At 41.6% G+C, this 26,845-nt stretch overlaps 1 protein-coding gene across 4 annotated transcripts; it reads right to left on the bottom strand.

The window, feature by feature from the left end:
• Positions 1–843: 843 nt before the first annotated feature.
• Positions 844–26,503, bottom strand: RNF13 (ring finger protein 13). Of its 4 annotated transcripts, none has more exons than XM_051782338.1 (10): positions 26,399–26,503; positions 21,318–21,445; positions 18,410–18,490; positions 15,507–15,632; positions 13,041–13,128; positions 11,141–11,231; positions 10,578–10,683; positions 8,249–8,342; positions 3,923–4,003; positions 844–2,306 (listed from the first exon to the last, which is right to left on the bottom strand). In XM_051782338.1, the coding sequence occupies exons 2-10, from the start codon at positions 21,429–21,431 to the stop codon at positions 1,945–1,947; spliced, it is 1,143 nt and encodes a 380-aa protein (XP_051638298.1). In that variant the 5' UTR covers positions 21,432–21,445; positions 26,399–26,503; the 3' UTR covers positions 844–1,944. The 4 variants fall into 4 exon arrangements, with proteins under 4 accessions (XP_051638298.1, XP_051638299.1, XP_051638301.1 ...); XM_051782339.1 differs by lacking the exon at positions 26,399–26,503 and adding an exon at positions 26,290–26,381; XM_051782341.1 differs by lacking the exon at positions 26,399–26,503 and adding an exon at positions 25,854–25,990.
• Positions 26,504–26,845: the final 342 nt, after the last annotated feature.

Raw genomic sequence — 26,845 nt, 5'->3', positions numbered from 1 at the left:
ATGATGTCTGTGCATCTAATTGCAGCCAATACTACAACCAAAATTACATACAGCATATTACAAAGTTTATCTCAGTTCATGGCTGTGGAACTCTTCAGGTTTTGGGGTGCCTGAAATACAGTAACTGATAAACATATGCACTTAAAATAGGTTCCTGCTGTTGCTGTAAGATACATCTTTCAGCTTAGTACTTACATTTTCAGAAATCATTTTCCCATTTGGACTCACCTGGACACATGCATACTGAAGGGGAATATTGCCTGGTGAAAATATACCACTACACTGACTGTCCTTACCCCACGGCTGCTGGCGGCAGTGGTCTGGAGATGAATCATCCTTTCATTATTATCCTTTTACTGTGCCTCATTGTGCAAAATAAACTTTCCCTGCTCTCAGCAAGGCCCAGAGGACAGATATGCAAGGCAGGATGTGTGGCAGCATGGAGTGATAGGTCAGAAATCACACCTGGGAACACCTCACCTGCCTGTCCTGGGTTCCAGCACCGAGGCTGCAGTTCCACAGGCGCTGCCGCGGGGCCACAACTGTCCAGAGCACCCTGGTCCTGCTTCCTGCTCCCCCAGCCACACTACGTGTACACACTCAGGCTGGTCCAAACTCCTCCTCAAGCTAGAAGTGAACAAAAAGAAAGTTTCCTCCGTAACTCAGACCCCCTGCACACAGCACTGGTCAGTGCAGCTCCCTGGGATTCACAGCACGATGCAGGGGAATGTCTGCTCAGGGATCCCAATTGTACATGTTCTGCATCTTCAAAAGCACTTTAACCTCAGTCGTAAAAGTAGGAGTCCATGAAGAATCAAATAATGCAAAAGTTCAATAAACTCCTTTTGATATTTAAAGTGGAAAACGTGTTTATTAACATTCTTTCAAGCTTTCCTTAGTCAAGGCCATATAAAAAAATCTCCATGTTGAGTATATGGTTTTACTTTCTACATAGTTACAGAGGTATTATATAGAATTTACCTTTTTTGTGATACACTGGTAAGTACTGAGTTCTGTGAGACAGGTGTAAGCGCTTGTTTTCAAATCAGGTATTTGAAAAGAACAATTTTTTATATACAGAGTTTAGCAGACTAATGTAGCATAAAATGCTCTTAATAAGAGGCATATGAGCCAAGGATCAATATAATACTTACCTAAAATTCTTTTTCTATGTGGAACAAAATCTCTGTCTTGGGCATCCCCCAATTCCCACATCTTCACTGGAAACCAGACAATAAAGTAGTAGCAAGGGGGATAATTAATGTGCTTATGGTGGACCTGACCTTGTGAATTGCTCAAAACTAAACATATATTCTAAGTTTTCTTAACCTGGGAATTGCTCAATGGAATTTCTTAAACTCAGCTACTGTGGCAAACTCCAAAGGATTATTTGGAATCACTGCTTTGAGACAGAAGTGGAATTTCTTCTGCTGTTTCGATACACCAGCACACAGAATATCGATCTGTTCTACATTTTCCTTTCAGTAGTGGTGACAGTTCTTAGGAAAACTCTATACAAACATGCAAATACAGGTTTTGTTGGGCTTAAGGGGTAACACATACCTACATGTAATAAATATTGCTCTCAGAATGACCCATTTGTAGCTACAACATGGAAATAAAAGTACTTCCAGAGAAATCCCGTTTCAACAAAAGACATTTAGAGTCTGTGTGATATTTCCATTGATACAAACTATTAACATTATTCATTAGCATTGTGAAGTCCAGTTTAACTGTTGGTTTTGAGAAGACAGAATGTGTGACTGAATACCTGCATCAAAAATAAAATCTATCGGTAATGATTTAACCCGAGTACTACTACACGAACTGCTGCTCCTATCAAAGAAACCAAACGGATTACAGATTAAAAGAGATTCCCTACGCAAAGGTTTGTAAATAGCCTTAAGAACCCTTTTGTTCATACACTATTGGTCATTAGTAGTCTCAGACAGTGTTTGCCACTCTGTACTCCCTGTCCTCACTGGGCTGCAGCTGAACCACCACACTTTCTTCGTTCATGCCGTTCTCCGCATCACTGCTGTCATTGTCATTGTCGTCCTCCTCGTACTCCGAGGACTCGGTCATGTTCTGCTGGGAATGGGACTCTGACAGAGCCCCGAAGGACTGTGTGCTGACCGAGGCCAGTGGTCTGAGCAGAGGAGTGTTCTCAGACACCTCGTTCTCCTCTTGGCTGCTGTCTGTCTCTGAGTCAGAGTCCCCCTGGGAAGGGACCACTTTCTGCTTACACACAGGGCAGGTTTTCTTTGTTTTTGTCAGCCAGGGGTCCACACACTTGCAGTGATATGCTGTTAGAAAACGAAATACAAGGACATCATTATCCAAGTGAAAAGGACAGGGAAACCTGCTAAACTGTGCTTCTGTTCAGTAACATAGGAGAATTTCGGAATGTAACTCACACAGAGAATTTTATTCCCAAGTTTGTTGGCACGTAGCCTGTACAAAACACCTGACAGATTCAGAACTCAGCCACATGGGTATATGCAATGAATACTTGTGTTCTCTACCGAGTGAATGAGAGCAGTCCTGCAACAGGCCACATTTAACGAGATAAACTTTAAAGCTTCTTGAGGAATTCTAACCACTCTGAAGCAGGCACACCCACCATCAACATCCTCACAATGCCTCTAGCCTCCACACCAACATGTATCAAAGCACCTTGTTATTAAATAAAATTACTGCATGATTTTGTGGATTTTAAATTAGGTCTGCAGTTGGTACTGCAACTATACTGTGTTTAAAAAAAAACACGTATAAGTGTCTTACTTATGGTATTAAAAACCCAACTCTGCTTAGTAACAGAGACTTGTACCTGGCAGAGAGCTTGTATGTACACAGGCCAGCACGCTGTGTTTAGTACGTGGTCAAGCATGTTTGGCAACATGTTCTCCACAAGAACTCATGGTGGTGGTTGGTGGTGTTCGAGTTTAGTTACCTCTGCAGTCCCCCACTGGGAGAGATGCCGTGGACCTGTTCTTTCTCTTCTGAGAACTCCTTGTTTATCAAGCTGGTTTGAAATTAGTTTTACACTGTGGATCTACAGAGCTCCTGTCACCAGCTGTGTATGGAAGGCTGTAACATCAGCTGCCTCTTTGTTAACAATATCTGTGATTGCTGTCACAGTGCCTGCTCAGAGCAGGAGTTCAGTGAAAAAAAACAGATAAAACTGTACCCAGCCAAAATGGCTGTAGTATAGTTATGGCCTGAAAGGCAGAGAGAGGGTCCCGAGCTAGGAAGGGTGAATTGTATCTTTCTTGAGAGTTTTTATCAAAAATATGTTTAAATCTAGAGATGCTCTTGGGCCCAGGCCTCTTCTAGATTTCTAGATATAAGCACTTAAAATGCTTCCTTGTACTTAAAGGTAGTCAAAAGCAGTCTTGTCTTGTGGATAGATATGGACCTGACTGCTAAGTACACCTTTGCAGTGGGCTGGATTTGAGAAAGACTGTCACAGGGGAAATATCCCACCAATGCTGACTTCAAGTGTAGTCAGGCAGTGGCTCTGCATGGACACAGGCTGCAGGACAGACCCCTCCCTCCAGCCACACCTCCAGGTCACCAAAAGCTCAATTAGGTTTTATGGTTTATTTCTCTTGGGGAAAGGGAAAGCCTATTTTTTTTTTAATGTAGAAAGTATTACATTAAATACAGATAAGGGGCAGTGTCAAGCCCAGATTTTCTTTCATGTATACATCCAAGGAAAAATATGAAGTGGGAATGCTAGCCTTTTGGCTTTTAAAAGGAGAAAGCAAGTTTTCTCTTTTCCCACTTTGTATGCACATTCCTGCATATTAGCAAAAAGAAATTTTATAAATCATTCACTAAACATATTTGCTGTGGGTTTTAGACAGTGTTCTACAGAGCAGTTTTAATTCAAATACAAACCTAAAATACAGCTGCTTACCGTGAGAGCATGGAAGGATCCTGAGCTTGTCTCCATCCTCATATTCATCCAGGCAGATGGCACACACATCATATTCATCTCCTACAGCATATAAGTGAGAATCAGCTTGAGTTTAAAGGACTTGCAGCAGACCCTCATCCTGACACACATCCAAGCCAGTGCTCCCCACTGCCCAGGCAGGGCAGCTCCTGCCAGCTGCAGAGCTACTCCTGGACTTCTGACCTCTTTGGGACCAGAGCTCATACACTTTAGGATAATAAAAACATTTTAAACTGTGTCAAGTGCTATCTCTAAAATATTTTTTCATGCTCATTGAAAGTAAGATAAAAGGATTTAAAATACAGGATTCACTTTACTATACAGGTATTAGTTATTGACAAAACTTAAGGCAGAAAAATAGCAACAAATAAAACTGGGTAAAAAATAAGAATCATAATAAGGAATGACAGTCTGGTCACAGGGGGGAGTTCAGTGTTTTGTAACTCAAACTTGACAGACAGGATACCCAGCACTGGCAGTACTGACACAGCATACACTGCTGTGGTACGTAATATGACCAAAGTGGAGACACTTCTCAGAGGTCAGTGCATTCCTGATCCATTTTTTTGTCAAGGGCTTTACAACATGGTCCTTCCATCAATTCCCATGGCTCTTTTCCTTTCCCTGAAGACACTGGCCTCCCAAGCTGCTCCTGTCCTGTGGTGGCTTTAGCCTAGCCACTCACTCCAGTCGAGGGATGGGGAAAAGGGTCAGAAAGGAAAACATCAGAAAATCCTTGAGAAAAAGTCATGGGGAAAGCAAAAGTTGGACACACAAGCAAAGGAAAATAAGGAATTCCTTCACTGCCTCCCATCAAAGCTTCCTAGACCAAACAGCAGCAAGCAGAACATAGGGTTTAAGTTTGGTTCCTAAACCCTTTGCCTCAACATCCATGGATTCAGACATTTCTCTCTCTCTCTCTCTCTCTCTCCAGCTAAAGACATAAAGTGCCTTCCTTACCCCTCTGCAACCAGAATTCTTTTCTGGGAAGTACACATGAGCTCCATGGAAGAGGAGGAAACTGCCCTTTCCAGAGGGGTCCATAACAGGTTAGGGCACTTCATGAGTGATAAGACATATAAAGAACGAGCAAACAGGATCAAACCTAGCAGGGTCACAGGGCAGGTGGGCAATGCCTTTGCAAACTGGCTTCTAGAATTAAGAAATATGGCAGATCTTCTCTCTGTGGACATTGGTAGAACAGCCAATTGGTAGAACAGCCATTCGTAGAAGCTCTGGGTGTGAAATGACTGCTCCTGGTCAGTAGGATTAGCAGAGGGGGGTGGTAAGTGGAAGCTGCTCCTGGGGGTGTTGGAAGCAGTTCGCTAGGCTGGAGGAGTTACTGGTATTGTCTTATCATAAAATTGCCCCCAAGGAATGTATCAGTTACACACACAGGAGACACAAGCTCCAGCTGCACACTGCCCTGACCATGAATTGTTCTTCAGATGCACAAACTACTTCACCAGAAACAACCAGCTTGGCCCAGCCTCACCCCGTCACACGGCTGTAAGCACACTGCCAGCAACCTTCCCATCACCTGACTGACACGGATGGTCGAGGGACTGGACAGTAACGGGGCCAAGTGCTCCACCGCATGTTTGCCCACCCCATCACACGGGCAGTCATCTGCCCAACACGTGGTGCTGGGTGTCCACACCCTGGTTACACACTGTGCAATAGGGGAAGGCACCAAGAAGCCCAAAGAGCAGTGCTGGAAGGTGACAGCTGCTCTTGAGTAGGCTCATTTCCCCAGCACCCTCGGAAGCGGTGGAGCTTCACACCCATTTCTAGGCCAGGCAGGCACAGGTGAAGTTTCCTGACAGCACAGGTCTCTGTCCCACTCCTCCCCTCATGGCACAGCCATGTGCCACGAGCCCTGGGCCCTGCTGCTCCACCAGCACCCACCACGTCCATCTGCAGCAGTGCCCCTGCTCCCCTTGTCCCACAGACCACACACCTGTACCCAACCAACACTGCCAGGGCCTGCTCTCCCCGGGGCTCAGGAAGGGAGGCAGCTCAGGCAGCAGCCAGCACCAGGGACACCTTGGCACCCAGGCACATGAGATTTCTCCTGGACTAGTTCCCAAGCTGTTTCATCTCCATGACCACACATCCCTCAAGAACAGAAGATTTAAATTCTAAAAGGGACACTTTTCAGACATCTTTTTCTCAAATTCCAGTTACTGTAGCTTAGGAGTTGACTCAAAACCACCAAAGGAATCAGGAGAAATGGAAGCATGGACATTACTGCAAAATAAAGTATCTTGCTTAAATAAACTGTCTATGAGGAGTATTTAGTAAGCAAAATTATCTTCTAACTACTTGGCACATATAAATAAAAAAAAATATTTTCAGAAACACAGAATTACCTATCCACACACACATGTGTGCTTTGAGCAATGAGAAATGCAAAACTACAGCTGCCAAGATTCCACAAGCAAAGAGGAAGGAGAACATCAAAAACAGCAATAAGATTCTCTCATACACTGGTTCTTTCATCATATAATTCTGAGACACTATAGACACACACAACTAACTGAAAAGGACATGAATTGACCTTCTTGAAGCAACTTTTTCCTTGCAAATTTCTCTTTAAAGTACAACATAATTTACTTTGTATTTTTATTCTAATTAGATTTCATAGGCAATCAATAAGAAAACCCAAAAATTATTACTTGTTTTATTAGCTTAACATAATTTTAAAGAGTTAATATCAAATCCATAGAAGTAGGTCACTAGAGAAAGGCTCCGTTGGCCCTGCAGAAGAAAACACTTTTTTTTTTCTATGAGGCTGATTAACACTGCACAAATACTGTATCCTCTCAAACTGAACATCTGCTCTGCACAAAGTGAGAGCAATGTCGTTAATAATGCAGGGTGGCTTTATCAAGGGCAAAGTTCTGTCCTTGGACACAGGCACATCCCCTGGCCTGGTCTTTGTGCCTCAGCAAATAGATTCCCTATCGACACATGCCAGGTAGTAATCAATCATTTAACTTAACTGCTTTTTCCACCTTTTCTTCTTATACCTTGCAATAGCTTGTGTGAATGACTATCAGATGGCAAAATGGTAACACATATAAAAACAAAATGGAGAAGAAAAGTAGCAGATTTTTTCCTACTGTTAAGGAGTAGACTACAATAGAGAGGGCCTTAAGGCAGTTTTTCTATTTCACTAAATAAAGTAACAGCTTAATTCCTCAACTTTGTCATTAGATCTTGCATCAATTTATTCACTACAGAGAATCACAACAAGTATTTTGGCATTAAATTTGAATTGCTCTTGCCCTCACAGAAGTATTGTGATTAAATGAAAGGAGCATTCCTCCAGAAAGGCAGAGAAGTTATACCCAAAAGATAGTTTTGTTTCTATACTCTCAACAACGTCAGGCAACTTATGTGCCATTAATATTTACCAGTTTCCAGACAAATAATTATAGAATCATAGAATAGTCTGAGTTGGAAGGCCATCTATTCCACCCTTCTGCAATGAGCAGGGATACCTTTCACTAGATCAGGCTGCTCAGGGCCCCACCCAACTGAATGTTTCAGGGATGAACAGCCATAACCTCTCTGGGCAACTTGTACCATGGCCTCACCGCCTCTCTGTAAAAAGTTTCCTCCTAATATCTACTCTGAATCCACTCTCTTTTAGCTTAAAACCATTGCCCCTTGTCCTGTTGCAAGAAACCGTGGTAAAAAGTCTCTCCCCACCTTTCTTATCAGCCCCTTTAGGCCCTGGAAGGGGCTCTCAGGTCTCCCTGCAGCCTTCTCTTCATCAGGTGAACACCCCCAGCTCTCCCAACCTGGCTCCAGAGCAGAGGGGCATCAGCCCCCAGAGCACCTCCATGGCCTCCTCTGGATGCCCTCCAGCAGATCCACATCTGTCCTGTGCTGAGGATCCCAGAGCCGGATGCAGTACTGCAGATGGGAGTTCCAAATAAAGGAAATACTGCATCACAGTGACTGACTGCTGTGGTCACTGGCAATGGGAGCCCAGCAAGGAACTTCTGTGGAATTTCTGTACTGATTTTGCTGTATATTATGCAACGTTTTAATGCTCACCCATAGTCTGCTCTGCTCCCATTAAGGAAATGTTAGAACTCTTCTATTTCAGCGAGAACAGGGTCAAGCCAAACTTTCTGTGTGCTTTCATTCCAAACTCTACTATCTATTTCAATGTACTCAAAATCACCTCTAAAACTTAACAGCCCCCTGATTTACAGTGTTTTGGTGTTAAACACAATAGGGTTCAATTAGTTATACAAAGAACGATCCACTTGCCTTTCTTAAACTTATGTACAGGAAGTTTCTTAAGCTGATCCTTCCTAAGCCGATTCCTTCTTGCTCTGTGTCTGTCTTGCACGAATTTTGTGATCTGGAAACAGACGTAAGACAAAATGAACAGTAAGTTAAAACAATAAAAGAACAATAAAAGTTTTGATTTATGAAGCTTTGCAGTAAGTTGGTCAAAAGGGAACTTCAGCTCACACTGAATCACCTCTTCCCTTGCCTGAACTCAAGGAAGAAGTCAAAGAGGCCTAAAGGATGTTCTCCACGACCATGGCACTTGGGACTGAGAATACACAAGCTTTTTTTGGAGAGGAAAAAAAGAAAAAATTATGTCCATACTATATAAAACAATGGCTATTGCTGCAATCCTCTACTGAGGTGGGTGAAAAGCAGGAAGTACATTGCAGAGCAAAACACAATTCAGTAACTCTGACTGGTTTTCTTTACAGATTTAGACTATTACAGACGTTTTAGAGGATTATTCCCACATTCATCAGAACTGTGTTTTTATATTATCTACAGTAGTAGTTTGGGGAGGAGTAAAGGGGATACTTGAAGCCATTGTTACACTTTACACTATGTGATACTAAGATAGCTAAATAACTAAAATAGCTTAGTATTAGTAGTTATTTAGTTATCTAAATAACCATATTAAAGATTCTATTTCCATTTGATTAATAGTCCCTAATGCTATTTCTGTTTGATTTCTGATTCTAGCACCTGTGATATAGGACATCATTTTTCAAATATGATGGCAAGCAAACAAATGAACAAAGGTCTGAACCAAAGTATACACACTAACAAGTCCTTTGAAATTTGCAGAGGTACTCTACATCTATCTGCACCGTGGGTAGGCAAACATGGAGAGTATCAATATTATAAACAGCATGAATATCTCTCACTTCAGGAATCCCTGCAAGGCACTGATAAGACTTCACAACCAATTATTTCTTATAAGTAACGAGTTTTGGTAAAATAAAATTTGTATATTTTTGAAGGACATTTGAACCTAAACTGGTTGTTCAGATTCTTTTACCCCAGCTAAACCAGGAGCTGTATGCACAAACTGCAGTTTTTCTGCTGTTTTTTCAGATCCTTAGTAACAGTTAGAGTCTCACAATCATTTTCTAGATAAAAACAAGATTGTCTCAAAAGAAGCAGGGTCAGAATAGAGAAGAATGAGGACCAAATTCAACCTGCAACCTCCCTGGGATCAAGTTCGCTGCACCAATTAATTGTCCAGTGCTCTCATCTATCAGGATTTCTGTTAAGGCCTCTCTAGACACAAGGGCATCAACGTCTCCTGGTTTAGTATCCTTGGCAAACTTACTCAGTGTGTCCTCAGCTCCGGTGTCCAGGTCAAGAGGCGGCTGTGAGGCTGATGAGCACCACTGACCCCTGACTGCCAGGAGGTGTTACCCCTTCACTGCTGCTCCCTGAGCCAGACCCTCCCCACACCCCCCCTCATGTATACACATGAGCTTCAAGGGACACATTTTGTCCAGAAAGATACTGTAAAAGACTGTATCAAAAACTCTGATCACTTAGGGGTGATTTATTTTTTTTTTTAGCATTCTGCTTTGTTTTCAGAGAGCTGCTGCAGCTGTGATTGTGCCAAATGTGTCCAGGATTGTCAGTGAAACACGTAACTTGCAGTGCAAAAAATACTAACACAGAATAAAATATTTTAAGAAAGTGTTTATAGAACAGTTGATGCATTACTTGATTTTTATTAAAAGGTAAAATAATAAATTGGGCACAGATTCCAAAAGGTGGGATGCTAAGTATTCTGAAATAACATACAGCTCTGCTATCTTACCTTTTCAAGGAGAGATGTCCCAGCTGAGAACTTCTACAGGCAGTGCATGTGCTGTGAGATGTGTACTCTGTGCTTGCACTGATCACTACCCTGCAGTGTAAACCAGTGAGCCCTGCACCACTGAGCAGTGGCACTAATGATTATCAAGCCTGGTAAAGCAGGACATGCTCTCGGTGTACAAGAGCACAAGGACAGGTCACCCTGCATGGGGCCAAAAAGCAAGGGCTTGTGCAGTGCAAGAGTGGCAATGAGAACAATTCCCTGTAAGTAGTTACAAGGCAGAGAGAACACCCGAAAGGCTCATGATATGCCTTTGACAAAATTCTGCACCTATTTATTTTACCAAGAAACTAAAGGATTCCAGGTGAGCATGGTACAGGTGTGTGCCATACACACAGCTGTCACTGTTCCCTTACTGCATCCCTTCCTTAAACCTCAGTATGTGACAGTTCCCTGATGACCTGTTTGAAAGAAAAAATGTTATCAACAGAAGGAACTTACCATAAATATGACGATGAGAATAAGACAGATCCCTACTATTATTAAGAAGGGGATTAAGTAGTACTCCAAAGGAAGACTGAACTCTGGGATTAGCACAACATGGCCACTGTGGGGAGGAAAAATAAATACGATTTAAAAAAAAAATTAAAAGAAAAGGTTGTCACTAGACACACTACAGGAATCTTATCTGTGCACAACAACACAGAAAATTCAGCCGATACGCACACAATGTAAAGCCAATTCAATAAAAGGATAAAACTGTTTCTTAGGACATTCTTGGAGTTAAAACTACTTCCTGATCTCAATCATAAATCTAGAGCAACCAGGAAAACCACCTCACAGCTGCTTTGACAGCAGAATGAAAAAAAAATAACATGATATCAAAAGATACAGTGAAATCATTCTTATTTACTAAAGCATTGTGGGTTGCTCTCAGGCACAAGATTTTACCTGGAATACCTATAGCCTCTGTTATCACAAAATCCTATTTTAAATCCATAAATAATCAAAAGAGGCAATGACCTGATGCAAGGAATAACACAGCTGCATGTTAGGTAACCTACCCCTTTTCGTAAGTAAATTCTTCTTTAAGAGAATTGGCTGACGTCTCACCAATAAAGACAGAAGGAATGTCAATCTTCTTTAAAACTTCAACTGTATACAAAAAAGCAGGAAAATAAAACTATTATTATGTGGACACTCTATGGGAAGTCTTGAGACGTAAGACTTAGCATTATGAGACTATCCCAACAGAAGACATATTAGAATAGTGACATACAGACGAATGTACATGCATGCTACAGCTTTACATCGTACAAATGCTATTATTTTTCCTAAACAATTTCTAAGGACTTTATTTTGGGTATAAAAATGAAAATTCCTAATGGAATATTAAAGAGAGCATAAAACCAAAATATTTTGACAAGAAAGTCATCACCAGAGTAAGTTTAACCAGAACACCACTCTTTACTCAGAGAATTGATACAAGTCACACAGCTCCACTGATTTCCAGAATTTCTGACAACTTGCATGATTTTGTGATCTGGTTCTGTAAGTTTTAATAAATCTGTCTTCCCTCCTTTTCACTCTAGACAGAAGTAAACATACTGGAAACAACTGCAGTTGAGGTCAAAAAGAAGAAAGAAGAAAATGAACAAGTCCCAATCTTTATTTCAATCTCAAGAAACTGGATGAACTGTCTTCTACTTCTCTGCTTACCGGTGAAGGCAATAATAAATGAAAAATTATTGAAAGATAAATCCCATATTCCAGAAAACCTTCTCCTCAGCTTCACCTTATACTGATTTGCCCCCTACTGCTTCACATTTAAGGCTCAAAGTAACCTGAGTTTAGACCGTATCAAAGCAGTCAGGTTCCTCAAGTGTCACTTCACACTTCCAGACCTGTGTTTGTTGGGGACTTGTTCTACATGTTGATTTCTCAGTGAAACATGAAAATAAGATTTACACCGGTTAAGAATTCATTAAATCCACTTTCACATAAGTGCCTGGGTTACTCAGATCCCATTTAGTTTGTGAGAGTTCATTCCTAGTTTACTCAGTGATGTTTCCACTGGGAAAGAATTTATTTTCCTCTCATTTATGTTCTTGTTCCATACTGAGCAAGTTCAAAAACTGGACAAAATAAAGAAATGTCACAAAGAAAGTCATAGCAGCACTACAGACAAAAAACACACACCATAAAACAAACTCAACATTTTGACTAGACTACAAGATGTTCTGAACATATTCACTTCATGAAGGTTAAAACTGGAACAGCTATCATGAGAATCAAATAGTAAATCATGCACTGGTCTCTAAACATTCTTTTTCCAACTGAAAAACTGAAAATAAGTACATGTGATATGTATTCCTATGAAACTCGAATCCATTTGTCCAGAGGAACAGGAAAACATACCCAACAGTGCAATAACAAAATGGAACCACTAACAATCACGGTTTGACTCCATGATCTCAAGGGTCTTTCCCAACCTAAATGGTTCTGTGATTCTAAATACTAAAAAGCTGTATTTTAAAGTTTCATTTCCTTCCAAATGCATTTTTTCCTACTTTCCCTATATTTCTACTTAATTAACCACACATCAGCTATTTTCCACATCAGTCATATAAATCTCAGATTTAACCATTTAACCCAGAACACTTGAACTAAAATTTGGAAGAAAACCACAAGAAATGCTCAGAGAAGGTAAAAATCAATGCCACTAATCATACACAAGTATACATATATGTTCTTATACAAATATCTCCCATTTTTAAATGTTAAAAGCAGGAGGATTTCTGTTTAGGGAGGGGTTGTTTCTGGTTTTGTTTCTTGGGGGCTTGGGGAGGTTTTTTCTTTGGTTGGTTTGTGCTGGTGGGGTTTTCAGGTCTTTGGTGGTGATGCTCTTGCCAGTGGGTGAAATGATTTTTCAAACAGGAGAGAAGAAGTGATACCTGTACTTACTGTCGTTGGATCCCATGCTTATGAGGTCATCAGAATCAACATTGTGAACTATAGCTGCCTTGTATCCAGCTCTCTGGGCATTTAAAACCTGTAAGCCACACAAAATACTTATTGGAAAGACTACTGCTTCCAAACACAGTAACCTGTCTGTGCCCTGAGACAAGGTACACTTCCAGGAAGTTATTAATATGTATACAACATCATTTGCACTTATAAAACAAGTGTCTCCTTTCGAAGCAAAATCATATCATTACTCTTATACTCATGTAACTATGTTATTTTTCCAGAAAACCAATACTGTTTGTAGGTAGTGTTTATATATACTAAAAATAGAGTTAAAAACTTTCTATGGGTAGTTAAAAACAATATTTGATCACAATTGAAAATAAAGGCACTAATGTAATCTAGAAATTACCACTCGATAAATGTGGAATATCTCACCTGAAATCCCAGGTATCAGAAGCTTTCTCACGGAAAAGGGCAAAAATTTTAAGTGGGTACAAAGCTGTTACCATCCTGTGCACTAGTTAGGTTTCTGAACTATACTCACATTTTTGCCAATACAAGCAAAGCCCAAGATCCATGTAAATGGCATTTACTACAGTGACTAACGTAAACCTAGATAAGTTACAACTATTTATCTTGGATACTGCATCCACCACAGTATAAAAACCCCTCACAAGCTGCAAAAAGCATTTAGAGGATCTTGAGAAACATTTGGGTTTCATCCTAACAATACTGATTCTCTTCCCATATTGCTAATGACTGTATTTCAAACAACAGGACGATGTTATTGGAAAATGTAGAATGCAGACACCTTGAGAAATCCCAATATTACAAAAAAAAAAAAATCCATTTAAGATGTCAGCATAGATGCACGTTTGGGGGTTTGGTCAATATTACATCACCACAGAAAATATCCATAAAGAAATCAAGATACAGCTATGCACCTACATTTTAGTTTTCAACGTAAAACAGGAGAGATGGGACTTTTAAATTAACTCCAGTTTTTGTTAAAACCTGCATTCTGTCAGTCATGTGGTTAATGGGTAATTTAACTCACATCTTGGCACACGTGCAACTTCCTGGCAGAAACCTCAGGGCAAAATGCTGTACTGGGCATGCAATTATACGATGCAACGCTGCAATAGTACTAACAACGTGCTAGAGGTGAATTCACTGGCCAGTGAGCACACATACACACAGTCACCTTGGTAATGCTGATTGATCCACTTGCAGCCTTGCTCTTTGTCTAATATGAAATGTATGAGAATCCCCTTTTCCATCAATATTACATGAAATATAAAACATAACCAAAAACCTCTTACATACAGAGTTAATGGGACTCAATCCTTAAAGGACGGACCATGGAAATCCCTCAATGGCAATGCAGAAATCTTCCAAATTCTAATCTGCTCCTTTAAGCATGTCTCCAGAAGCAATGCTGTCCCATCAGTGTTTGGACAGCAATTAGACCAGCAAAGAGGACATGGAAACCAGCAAGTAACCCTTTGCCCTTCCTTTTCCCTACTGAGCCATATGCACATGCAGTGGGAGGATTCACAGGACAGAATGTGTGCCATTCCCGAGTTTGATGTGAAGTCAGATTACACGAGTAGTGAGACTGCCTCTGCAGCTGGAATCTACAGTCTGGGTAGAATTTACATGTTTAAATCACCACGTAACCAAACAGCAGAATCTCCATTTAGCTCATAAAAGTCAACAACAAACTTGAAGAGTCCCGTTTTCCTTAAGACATCCTTAGCTATAGCATGCAAAGGGGTCATTTTCACAAAAACCATATATTCTATCCAAGCACAGATAATTCTAATTTTGCATTTTCAAAATCAAAGAATGTTAAAGGTTGGAAGGGACCTTAACGATCAGTGCACTGGAGTGGGTCTCGAGAAGGGCAGCAAAGCTGTTGGAGGGCCTGGAGCACGTGTCCTGTGAGGAGCAGCTGAGGGAGCTGGGGTTGTTTAGTCTGGAGAAGAGGTGGCTCACGGGTGACCCTGATGAAGCTCAGGGATGACCATTCTCTACAACTGCCTGACAGGAGGCTGCAGGCAGGTGGGTGTCGGGCTCTGCTCGCAGGCAATCAGCAATAGGACAAGTGGACAGAGTCTTAAGTTGCACCAGGGGAAATTTAGGTTGGACACGAGGAATTTCTTCACAGAAAGAGTGGTTAGATATTGGAAGGGGCTGCCCAGGGAAGTGATGGAGTCACTGTCCCTGGAGGTGTTTACTGACACTGGACGTGGCACTCAATGCCGTGGTCTAGTTGACAAGGTAGGTCAGACTTGATCATCTCTGCTTTATCTGCCTGGAGACAATAAAATTCTCCCTCCCCTTCATATCAGTATCTACCCTACTGTTAGCTATAGATATTTTTCTGAAGTACCAGTAAATTCTTTGAAAGAGAGAGGAAAAAAGAAATAATAATAAAAACAATTTAAGAATTCTTACCTTGACATCGAAGTTGCACTCCAGCCTTCGGATTAACACAATAAAAGCACCAGAGGAGTTGTCTCTCAGTGGAGGTGGGGCTATAGGCTCACACGCATTCTCCGGTTTGGAATTTATTAGAAATCCCTAGAAAACATGAACAGAAACAGGAGCTTCTTTTCTCTTTGTCTTAACAAAAGAGTTGGTAGACAAGAATAAAACCACATTTTCATACAATAGCTAAGCAAATTCTTATCATCAGCTTAATCCTATATTGCAGCAAGATTTCTGCTACTTCCCTATTTATTTTAAGTCATCAGAATCTTTATGTCTGTAAAGAATTAGAAAGTTATAAGGAAAATATAGTTTTTCTAATCACCTCATACTCAGACTTTGCAGTATAATTCAACATAAAAGAGGATGGCATATACTACATTAATAAAGTGTTAACTATTATGGTAAGACATATGGAGACTAATCAAGAAACCAGAAGTACAATGGCCTAAGAAGCACCAACACAAACTCAGCACTTGTCAATTAACCAGGGAACACAAGGAAAGGTCTGTGTGACCCTAGCACAGACCTATCACACAAAATAGCTGGTTTGCTCTGGTAAGGAAAGAGCACACAATGTGCTACAGTTGAAAGGTTCCCAGAAGTAGGAAACTCTGGCAATATCAACCTCGAAGCAGTCTTTGGACTGTTTTTAGGTGGCTGAGTTAGCACTCCACCACTGACACTGTTGGAGTAGAAACTCTCCTAATCTCACACTTTACATCTGCTGAAAACTTCAGCAGCTTCTCTTATGGGAAACACACCCTTCTAGACACAGGATACCCTGGCACAAGTCCCACTCCCCCAGGCTGTGACTTCAGGGTTGACCACCTCCTCCAGCCCTCCTCCCCAGGGCTGGAGCCACCCTGAGCTGCCAGCACCCTGCACTGCCTGCCTGAGCTCTGAAGGGAGCAGGCAGGTCCTTCTCCCATTGCTAAAATGGGCTTGCTTCCTTGGTCAGCTCTCTATATCACCTGAGAAGGAGCTTCTTGATTAACTAGATTAATGTTGGTTAATTTGTAATTGGGTTGGTATTATTTAGATTCCCCTCTTTCAAGTCTCTTCACAATAGATTGTGATTACCAAGAATCAGAGAAATCCAGACTGGACACTCTGAGGTTTTGCCTACCCTTCCTGTGAAATACCTCTCCTCAGAAAATCACCTTCTTGGGCTGTGTTTGTGATAAGTTGTACTTATCACAAGCGACGGAAGCTTCCAGACACCAATGCGCTGGAACAGCCTTCAGCAGATTCCTACAAGATTTCCACTAGTTTACATCATATCTAAAGCTAAAGCAAATTATTGTGCAGGTAAAGAGCAGTGAATTGCCAGAAAATAAGAATATAACTAATGTGTTTTATGCAAATAAAGATCATTAGAAGTTGCACTGCTATGGGCTCGAGAAATTATTGCTACAGTTCTAGATATATCCTTAAACTCTCAGTTTTCACTGACAACTTTAGATAAACAGAGATGTCATCACCTGTGTAGAAATAATTATACATAATAAGTGATATAATTATATATAAACATACATATTAACTGTGAGTTTAAATATATGTTTATATACACAGTTTATATATAAACATATTTTATATAACATATACAGTATACAGTGTGTATACATGAACTGCCAGTTTAAATGTACTGTTTACATATAGTCTTATACTTTATCCATAAATATATATTATTCATAAAGTTTAACCTGAAACAAAGAGAAGCATTTTTGTTTGGAGTAACTGTTTTTGTAATAATACCCCCTTTGGCAGAAAAGCTGCACCGGCAATATATTCTTTGCCAAGTTTGTGGTGACAGGCACAACATTACACAGCCTGCAACAATCAAAAGCAATAACTGAAAATTCTACAGTGATGTGCTGCAAGCCAATGATGACTTGGGTCCCTAAGGTTCCCCAGTTCCTCCAGCACACACTGCTCAGGGTACACAGCTTCACACAAAGCCTTTACTCTGCTTTAACCACACTGGGCCGTGTGGCACCGACTGCCCTCGCCAGAGGGGTTTTACACAAACCACACACCACCACATTACAGGTCACAAAATGCAGCCACAGACTGGCTTGTCTTTAATCCTGCCATACATTCTTAACTATCTTTAATCGAGGACCATCTAACTGAGCAGCACCTACACTTATGCTTTGGAACTGGCTATTACAGAATCTGACAGATTGTGTTTTACAACTTGCATACTAATAAATCTTAATTACAAGCATTGAAAAAGTATACCATTTTCATCCTATTGCAACCAATATCACAGCAGTTTTTAAACTAATTAAAATCTTAATGCAAAGGAAAAAGTTTTAGTCTAATATTCAGGACTAAACTTGTTATTACTTCTACACAGGTGATGACACCTACCTTAAATAAGACAGAGCTGTCTAACAGTTTAAAAGGTTAAAATCAAAGCTCCTTATATCTATTTTTGATGTATTCAATTGGCTCACTACTTGGGTAAATCACTTAATCACCGTCTGTTATACAGCTCTAACACCACTTCTCCCCATGATAACACCCACTGGGCATGGAAATGAAGTCTGCTCGAGGGGAATTGCAGAGAATTTTGAGTTACAGGAATTGTTACAGCACTTTATTCCCCTTTGCAATTAAAAGGGCAACACACAACTAAAGAGTGACCCACCCTTGGACTTTCACACCAGCTTCGTTTTTTGCATAGTGGTTACTCACAACACTGCAACACCAACAATGCTGCAGAGCCAGATTCTGGGGCCATACACACTACACACAGAAGGAACAGGCAACTCTTATCTTTTTTAGTTTACAGAGAGTAAGCAGATACAGTTCTCTTAATACATACTCAGGGCATTTATATATATATATTTTATTTATTTCACCTTCAAGCCTTCTGCTGGTAGTCTGTAGCCAAATCTAGCAGGTAGGTCATCAAAAGTCTGGGTTCCATTTTCAAGGTTGTACTAAGAGAAACAAACAAACAAGCAAACAAATAAAATCAGGTTTGCAACAAGATAGAAATAGTTAGCAAGTGTAAACAGAAATAAACAACACTGCATTCTTTTAGACTAAAATATTTATCAGACATAGGACATCTTGTGACCATGTCAATGAAATCACAAAACTGTTTATTCCACTTGTCTTCCACTCATCCAGTAACATCATTCTTATCTAGCTGTCAAAATACAAAAGTAATAGATATTTTGTTAAATTATTTGTACAGTAAATCTTTCTTTCTACTGTCTAAAACTCAAATACCATCATATTTGCAGAACAGAAACTAAAAACTAAAAAAAAAATCTAAAGAGCTGGAGGGCTTAGGTATAGAGCTTTTACTGGATGGTGATAGCAGGTGTTTTGCCCTGAATTCACTTGTGTACAGGGAAGAACAGCTTTCAACAACTTGTAGGCAAAGAATATGCCATCCCTTCCCAACTCCCTGTTATCCATTTAGGTTAGTAGCTGAAAAGTATCTCTACAGTTTTGTTTTATAGTAACTATGAGCTTTCACTTCAAAACAGAAGAATATTGTAAGGATATAAATCTGTGGAAGCTTTGTTTCATCTTTCCTTGTCCATCTTCAGCAGCTCTATGCCATGCCTGACCAACACAGAAGTCATACCAGAAAAGGTGCAAACTGTAAGTATGCTACAGTTTTTTCATATAAAGCAAAACAAGTATTTCCTGCAGAAGTTGTGAACTCTACAGTAACTGACTTGAATGTGCGTCAGTTATAAGTTGTACTAAATGGTTTAGTGACTCAGAAACGTTTGTCTATTCATTGTATCATCACACTGTCACACACAACAGCCAAGTAAGGATCATGTTTGCTTCACAGGGACATTTTCTACCAGCCAGACTTAGACAGAAGAACTCAAACTATAGTTCAGAGACAAACACTGCTGTGATTTATCTGAACTCTTCCAAAGGAGCAACAGTTTGAAGGAGCTTTCTTCCCACAGACTCTAACAAAATTGAGGGGAAAGAGGTAGGAATGGAGCCAAGTTTCAAGGAAGCTTCCTTGTTCTGTGTAATCAGTGTGCTCCACACAGTCTCTCCTCCCAGCCTTCCACCACACAGAGCACCAGTGCACCACCTTCTTCAAAACACCCTTCCTGAGCTCGTGCCACTGCCAGTTCTTGTTTGAATTACTTGGCAAGCCCCAGCTAAAGCCAAGAGTCAGACACAAACCTATTTATTTTTATTCCTTTTTCATAAAATAACCAATTCTGCCTCAAATGCATGTAACAGCACTTTGCACATACACAATCCTTCATTTGAAGCTGCAACTATGTGAGAACACAGAAGCATAAAGACTCTTAAGTTAGAAGGGAATAGAAGAAATTCATTCCTTAGTGAACCCAAAACTAGACCAGTTTTGCTAACAAATGGGTAATCGTTAAACTGTGAAATCTCTCAAGATTGTACATGATCTGTACACCAGCAATGCCAAGTGACACTGCTAACATTCTCTCTTCTGAGCATTCCACTGGCTCCTTTGTGCAGTAGTTTTAGAGCCTACTTCAAGATATTCTCAGAATAAATCTGCCACTTCCAAACATCCAAGAATAAAAGACACTTCATTTTTATATGGAATCATTTTAGAATACTGCACACAAAAGCTTAAATAGAAAAAATTAAACTAAACTTCCAAAATGCCCTATTTTTCTTCTTTGAAGTTGGGGGGGTTGTTTGTGTTGTTTTAAATAATCCTTATAAGAGAGGAAGAAGCAAGAATAAAAGTCAAGGTTTTTTTGAAAAGAGGAAGCATGGGCTTGGTGACACAGGAAAGGGGGATAGGAAATCATGTTTACAGTAGAGTAACAGTTTCAAATGTCACAATAAAATGGTCACATCAGTGTTATAATTCAGCAATTATCTATCTGCATTGCTTCCTTACTTTTTTCCTACAAAAAGTATTGATAGAATAGTAACAACCTGAAGATCCAAATAACATACTTCAGTGTTCATCAACCCCATGCTACCATAAACTTTTAAGAATTTTTATGTTAAAATTTGGCTTCAAGGGCTTGTCACTGTTCTCCCAAGTTGATACAGTATTAAAAACTCCTCTGCACATCACTGGAATAAGCAGAGAACGCAGAGCCAACAGTACTTAGGTTTAATTATTTCAGTAGCTTAAGCTCTATCCTACAAAGACATTTATAACATCCTCCTTAAAACTTCACAACATACCACATTGGTAATAAATAGCAAAACAAAACCTTTTCCTACTGACCTATGTTCATTATACTGTTTATTAGCCTGATGATCTGAAATTCTACACACCCCAAAATTTTTTCCTTAACGATAGCAGATATTTTCAGCTGTTTAAAAAAATAGCCACGTCTAGGTGTAGTACTCACAAAAAACCTTCCTGACAAGGCCTCCAGCACACCCATGAATTATACCAGCCATAGAAGATTACTTATTTACATCCAGGAACTGTACAAAATGGTATCCATCACCAAAACTTAAACTGCTGTCTAAGTCAAGTCATGGAATTCTTTTAACAGGATTATAACATGCTACAGGACATCTGGTCAGAGTGGAACTTTGTAAATGTCTAAGGGAATTAAGTGCTTTCACTGTCATGGTACCTGAGCACATATCATCTACAAAGTTGTTTGAAAATGTACAATTCATTTTTTTATTGAAATAAACTGTTAAGGCAATTCCATTTCAAGCAACATGCTGTAATATTTATTGTATTAACTGATAAATTAATAGAATAGTTAAAAAGAAGATTCGATTTCATAGATATTTCACCTATGTAGAAAATATACTTACTGCTAAAATATCTGCCTCCACAGGTAAAAGATTCAGGAAAGCAAATAACTGCACAGTCACAATAGTGTATATCTGAGTGGCAGACAACATCAGCATTCCTATTGACAACAGCATATTTTATTCAATACCTGCAAGAAAAAAACCAGAGTCAAGGCACATAGCAAATCCTTTGCTCTGTCATTTTATGGGGCTCTCTTGGTAAGTAAACACTTTGCCAGAGAAGTATGTAAAATGTTATTTGACATATACTTTTGAGAAACAAGTCATCTTGAAGTTATATCATTATTTTAGAATAGAAGTCTCTTCTGTCAAGACATGTAACCTCCACGGGAGGGACTGCATGCAGAAACCACAAAGTTGTAAGAGCAGCACTTCAAAAAGCTTTAGGCACCATACAGCAATACAAGGGATGAATGTTCACATTGTATTAATCATCCTTAGAGACTCTTCATTTTAAACTTCCCTTCTTCCAGCATAAATCCAAATCAGCAAAATACCTCATTTACTTGGAGTAAGTACACTAAAAGCATTTATTCTAAATATACAGTGCTTTTGCAAGTGAGACGAACATGTAACAAACACAAACCAGCTGTATCAACTTCAGAGAAACTCAGAGATGCTCCAACATGACACCTGCTCTGGGCAGCAGCTCTGGTCCCCTGGAAAGTGTGTGCATTTTTGAGACTTTTAAAAACAAGGACACGAGTACTCTGTAAAGTTTGCTTAGATGCATGTCCCCAGCTCCTGACTTTAAAAGGAAGTCAATTCTGCTTTGCTGGTAAGGGCCTGCAAACTTATGCTCTCATAATCCACAAACATATGAACAACATGGCACAAATTTGCAACTAAAATCCACTAAATATTATGTTTAACGTAGTAAGAAATTGTGTTTCTGCTAAGCTTTCATTTCAAATGCTCAATACCACATGCCCACAAGCATTTCCTCCAATGTGGGGCTTTCGGTTCTTACACAAACACAAGGCTGTCCCACAGTCCACACTCACAGGGAGGTAACAATTCCAGTAGTAAAACCCTAAAGTCAAGCACCCAAAACCAGTTGCAGCTGGGTGAGGGGGCGAGATTCAGCCTCAATCTATGCTATCAAGAAATGCAATCTGAACTGCAGGAATGGTTAGCTGACAAAGGGACAGAGACTTCCTGAGAGGAAGGATGTGGAGCTGGGAAAGAATCCTGTCCAGATGCTCATCAAACTTCTCCCCCATTTCCCACGAGCTACATGTAGAGGCATCTGTCCTGTTGGATATTCCCAAAATATAGGACGGATTAATGCCATGCTCCTCTTCCCCTAAAAAAATTAAACTAGTGTTTGTTTTTTCCTACAACTTAACGCTTTCACTTTCTTTTCCCCAGATGTCATATTCTATCAACTTTATTCATCAAAGCAGAACTCCCATCAACGCAGTTTCACCAAGCTGCCAGTATAAGATGTTCTGGATTATTTATTAACAGTCCTTCCATCTAGGGAACCCGAGAGACAACAACTAGTTCATCCCTGTGTCATGCTCCTACAACTGCCCAACTGCCCATCCTACAGAGGTCAGTGGGACAGCTACAGCAACACAAGCTCATGGGGGAAAAGACTCAGTGGGATTCTGCACTGTGATCCACCAGGATGGACAACTGCCTCTGTCTGCCGAATGCGGTCTTAAAAGAGAATATCAAAGAATTCTTTCACACAGAAATTTTATTCAAAACAAAACTACTAACTGAGGTAATTTTAGTGCTTAAGCAACTACTTTTTTGGTTTTCTTTGACAAGGGCCATCTAAACAACTTTAAAGAGCATGGAATAGAAATGGAGAATTACACTATCTCAGTTTCCCCCATTAGCCTTACTACCTCGGGACAGAGTAAGAAATCATCATTAATTCCCAGAAATTCCCTGGCATCCAGAACAGCCCCATGAGAACGGTGGCAGTCACTGCAAGGGAGCAGAAGCCAGGAGGAACCTCCCTCCAAGGTTTCTCTTCTAAAGGCCACAACACACCACAGAACGGGGCCTCTGCTCTGCACCAACAGTCACGACTGACCACCCCTGTGCTGCTGCTACAGGCACAATCCAGTCTGGAGACACACAGTGACCAGCTGTCTACAGAGGAACTTCAGATTCCTCTCAGCCTTAGCTACAGCATGATAAGGGGCAGGCAGCCTCTTAAGAACACAGAAAGCACAGAATATCTTATTCCCCTTATAAATACTCACACCTAAACGTGACCAAGCTAGAAACTTCCATATTCAGAATTCAAATACATGTGATTCAGTACACCTTGAACTCCCGAGTACCAAACAAGCACCAATGAAGTGCTACATTCTGCAGGAAATCTAACCACTTCCACTGCTGGATGTAAGAGAATTGCTCAGTTCACAGATGGATCAAGTCTGGGATTCTTCCAGTCTCAAAGTAAGAGATTACTGGAAATAACATAAAATAGTCACAACAAAAACCAACACAAATATGTGGGATCCAATATTGCTGTAAGAGGTAAAATAATTCATGGACAAGTTTTAAAATAGTATGTGCTTAATAATACAATTATCAGAACACCTGGATCTCCTCTAACTTCTTTAATTGGAGGAATTAAAAGTACTTCCAAATAATTAAACTCAATTAGGCCATCCAAATTGTTCGTATGATTGCTGAAAACCTCCAAATTGCAGCTTCTTATAGAAATGGTTTCATGTGGATTTGTTTTCATTTGACTGTAGATATTTCATTCTGAAAATTTTCTGTTGACTTACCAGAGAAATCACAGCCAACACTACTGCTTTCTTTTTCAGAATCAAGAAACACCTAAGAATTCCTGTCTTCCTGTCCTACCCTTTGTGGGCTTTTCAAGCAAAAAGCATTATCCCATGATGTAAGGTTCCCAATGTTAATTAACGCAAATATCAGAGTCAGATTTGATTTAAACTAACATGAAGAGAATTAGAATTCATTATTATTATTTGGAGGAAATAGTTGATATTTTCAAAAACAGTTCTCACAATTCTGACTTAGTCATTCAGACATATGATGCTTTGTGAAACTTTCAACTAGTTCACGGGAACTGAAGTTACAGTCACAGGAACTGGTAATGAGTTACAAAATTAATGAATTTTTATTGCTAAATTAAGACTTACCAGCTTTTCTCATCAGCCTGCCCTAAAAAAGGAGGACGCTGGTGAAACTGGAAGGACAAAAGAACCATTGTTCGAAAAATACAGCCATTTTTACTATGACAGAAGCAACAATACACTTGAAGCTATCACAACACTTTAACCAACACAGTAAATTCAGCACATACCTTACAACAGAGAGAAAAGCACTAAAGGAGCATTAAGCAAGGTTAGAAAATATCAGAATTAAATTGGTCCTTGCCAACAACATGCACGTACAGTGAAGTTTTCCCTGTCAAAGCTACATACATACAAGTTCTTCTGGGCCCAGGAACTACTGCCTCAAGCACAAGCCAAAAAGCCTTACAATTCCAGAAATTCAGTGGCACTTTGGAAAGCACCCCCCTCTCAGATGAGGCAAGCAGCTCAGAGGACACAAAAATACAGGTGTATGGAATTAAGGGCTACACTGTAAACCGCACACCAAAAGTTAAACCTGACTCTGCAGTAACCTTCAGCACTTTACACCTGATTTTCCAGTGTGTACAGGCAAAGTTGCCCATAAATAACTTTGGGCATTTCTTCCCACTCTGCATCCTAGAACTCACAAACCAAAGCCTGAGGTGCTGCATCCCTCTGTCAGAGACTGAACAGGGCAGAAACACGGATGGGAAAGGTGGGGTGTGCTGGACCACAGCTACGAGCAGCAAGATACCCCTGAAGTAAACACACTAAGCACATTTATGACAGAGGTCACAACAACATTACATGGCTCAAGACACAGACAAGAACACTGGGGCTTTTGCAAATATCCACAAACCAGACGGCACAAACTACATATAGATATCAAATTTTCACACATTTGTATCTCAATCAACTCAAAATGTGTTTCAGAGCAGAAGACAACACAAAGCAATCCCATGTGCACAGTTATGTACGTGCTTCAACTTTCTCATTTCCCTCCTACTTGTGAAAAAACCCCAAGCTTGTACATCTGTATTAAACAATCTTAAATTCTATTTGAAGCCAAACAAGATTATGATCCTTACAGGAATAACAAAAATCATATGAACATACAGAAACTTTGTCCTGACACACACCCAGTGACAACATTCCAAGTAGTTCCATAACCTTCCAAAATTCCATAAGCTACACAGCTAATATCAATAACTGTCATTCACATCCCTCAAGCCCCCAATATCTCTGACTTTTTGCATTTCGATGCCACCACATCACTACTGACCTAAATCTCCATCTCACACCTCTCACAAAACTGAACACTGATGCACACAAAGGAAAATCAGCGTTAGACCTGTTAAGATGAAGGAACAATTCCTCTCAATTCACTTTAACCTTATCACTAGGAATTTGGCTGTCAGCCAGCCAGAGTCCACACTACTCGTTATCCTGCAATACCAACCAGCACCTCGGAGCACAGCCAGCCTCAGGAACCACACACCGGGCTGAGACGCGAAACGCCCAAGCAAGGGTCGAGCTTTCCCCCGGGCCAGGGGTGACGCTCGGGAAGAGCTCCAACAGCTTCCGCTCCGCTCCCTTCCGCGGGGTCGGGCAGCACCGAGGCCGCGGCGGCTCCAGCCGAGCCCAACCCTGGCTCCGCCTGAGCCGCGCTGAGGACCGCGCCCCGCCTCGCCACTCCAAGGGTGGAGGCAAATAAGAGCTGCGCAATGAAGCGCTGAGTGCTCAGCGGCTGCACAGCCCGGGCGCCCGGCGGCGGGGAGAGCCCGGGGGGCGCTGCGGCCGCGCCCTAGGGCAAACCTGCGGCCTGGGGGCCCCGGCGGTGACCTACGGCCCACCCTGGCCCGGCCCGGCCCGGCCTGGCCTGGCCCGGCACTCACCTGCGGCCCGGCCCCGCGTTCACCTACGGCCCGGCCCGGCCCCGCGCTCACCTGCGGCGCGGCGCGACCCGGCCCGGCGCGACCCGGCCCGGCCCGGCCCGGCACTCACCTGCGGCCCGGCCCCGCGGCCCGGCCCCGCCTAGGCCCACGCCATGGCGCGTTCCGTGCGCTCGGCGCCCGCGCCGGAAGTTCCGCCTGACGGCGCGCGGCCGCAGGCACCGCTCCGAGGCAGTCCATTGGCCTCTCGGGCTGTCACTCAGTCAAGGAGGGGCGGGGCGTGGCTCCACATTGGACCCGCCCGCGGGGGGAGGGCGGTGCCGCTCCCGCCCCGCCGCCAGGGGGCGCGCGGCGCCGGACGGGGCCACAGCGGTGCCTCAGGACGGCCCGGCCCGGCCCCGGGGATGGAGCCGTGCCGGGAGGGAGCCGTGCCGGGGCCCCGCCGTGCCGGGAGGGAGCCGTGCCGGGAGGGAGCCGTGCCGGGGCCCCGCCGTGCCGCCACAGAACTCCCGCAGCCTGCGGTAGGAGACAGTGCGGGGCTGGAATTTCACCGGCATGT

Source organism: Manacus candei, unplaced genomic scaffold (genome assembly GCF_025592945.1).
Source record: "Manacus candei isolate 608988 ecotype Guabito, Panama unplaced genomic scaffold, ASM2559294v1 h1tg000015l, whole genome shotgun sequence".
Taxonomy (NCBI): Eukaryota; Metazoa; Chordata; class Aves; order Passeriformes; family Pipridae; genus Manacus; species Manacus candei.
The sequence above is the reverse complement of the archived record's forward strand: the minus strand, read 5'-3'. Positions and strand labels throughout refer to the sequence as shown.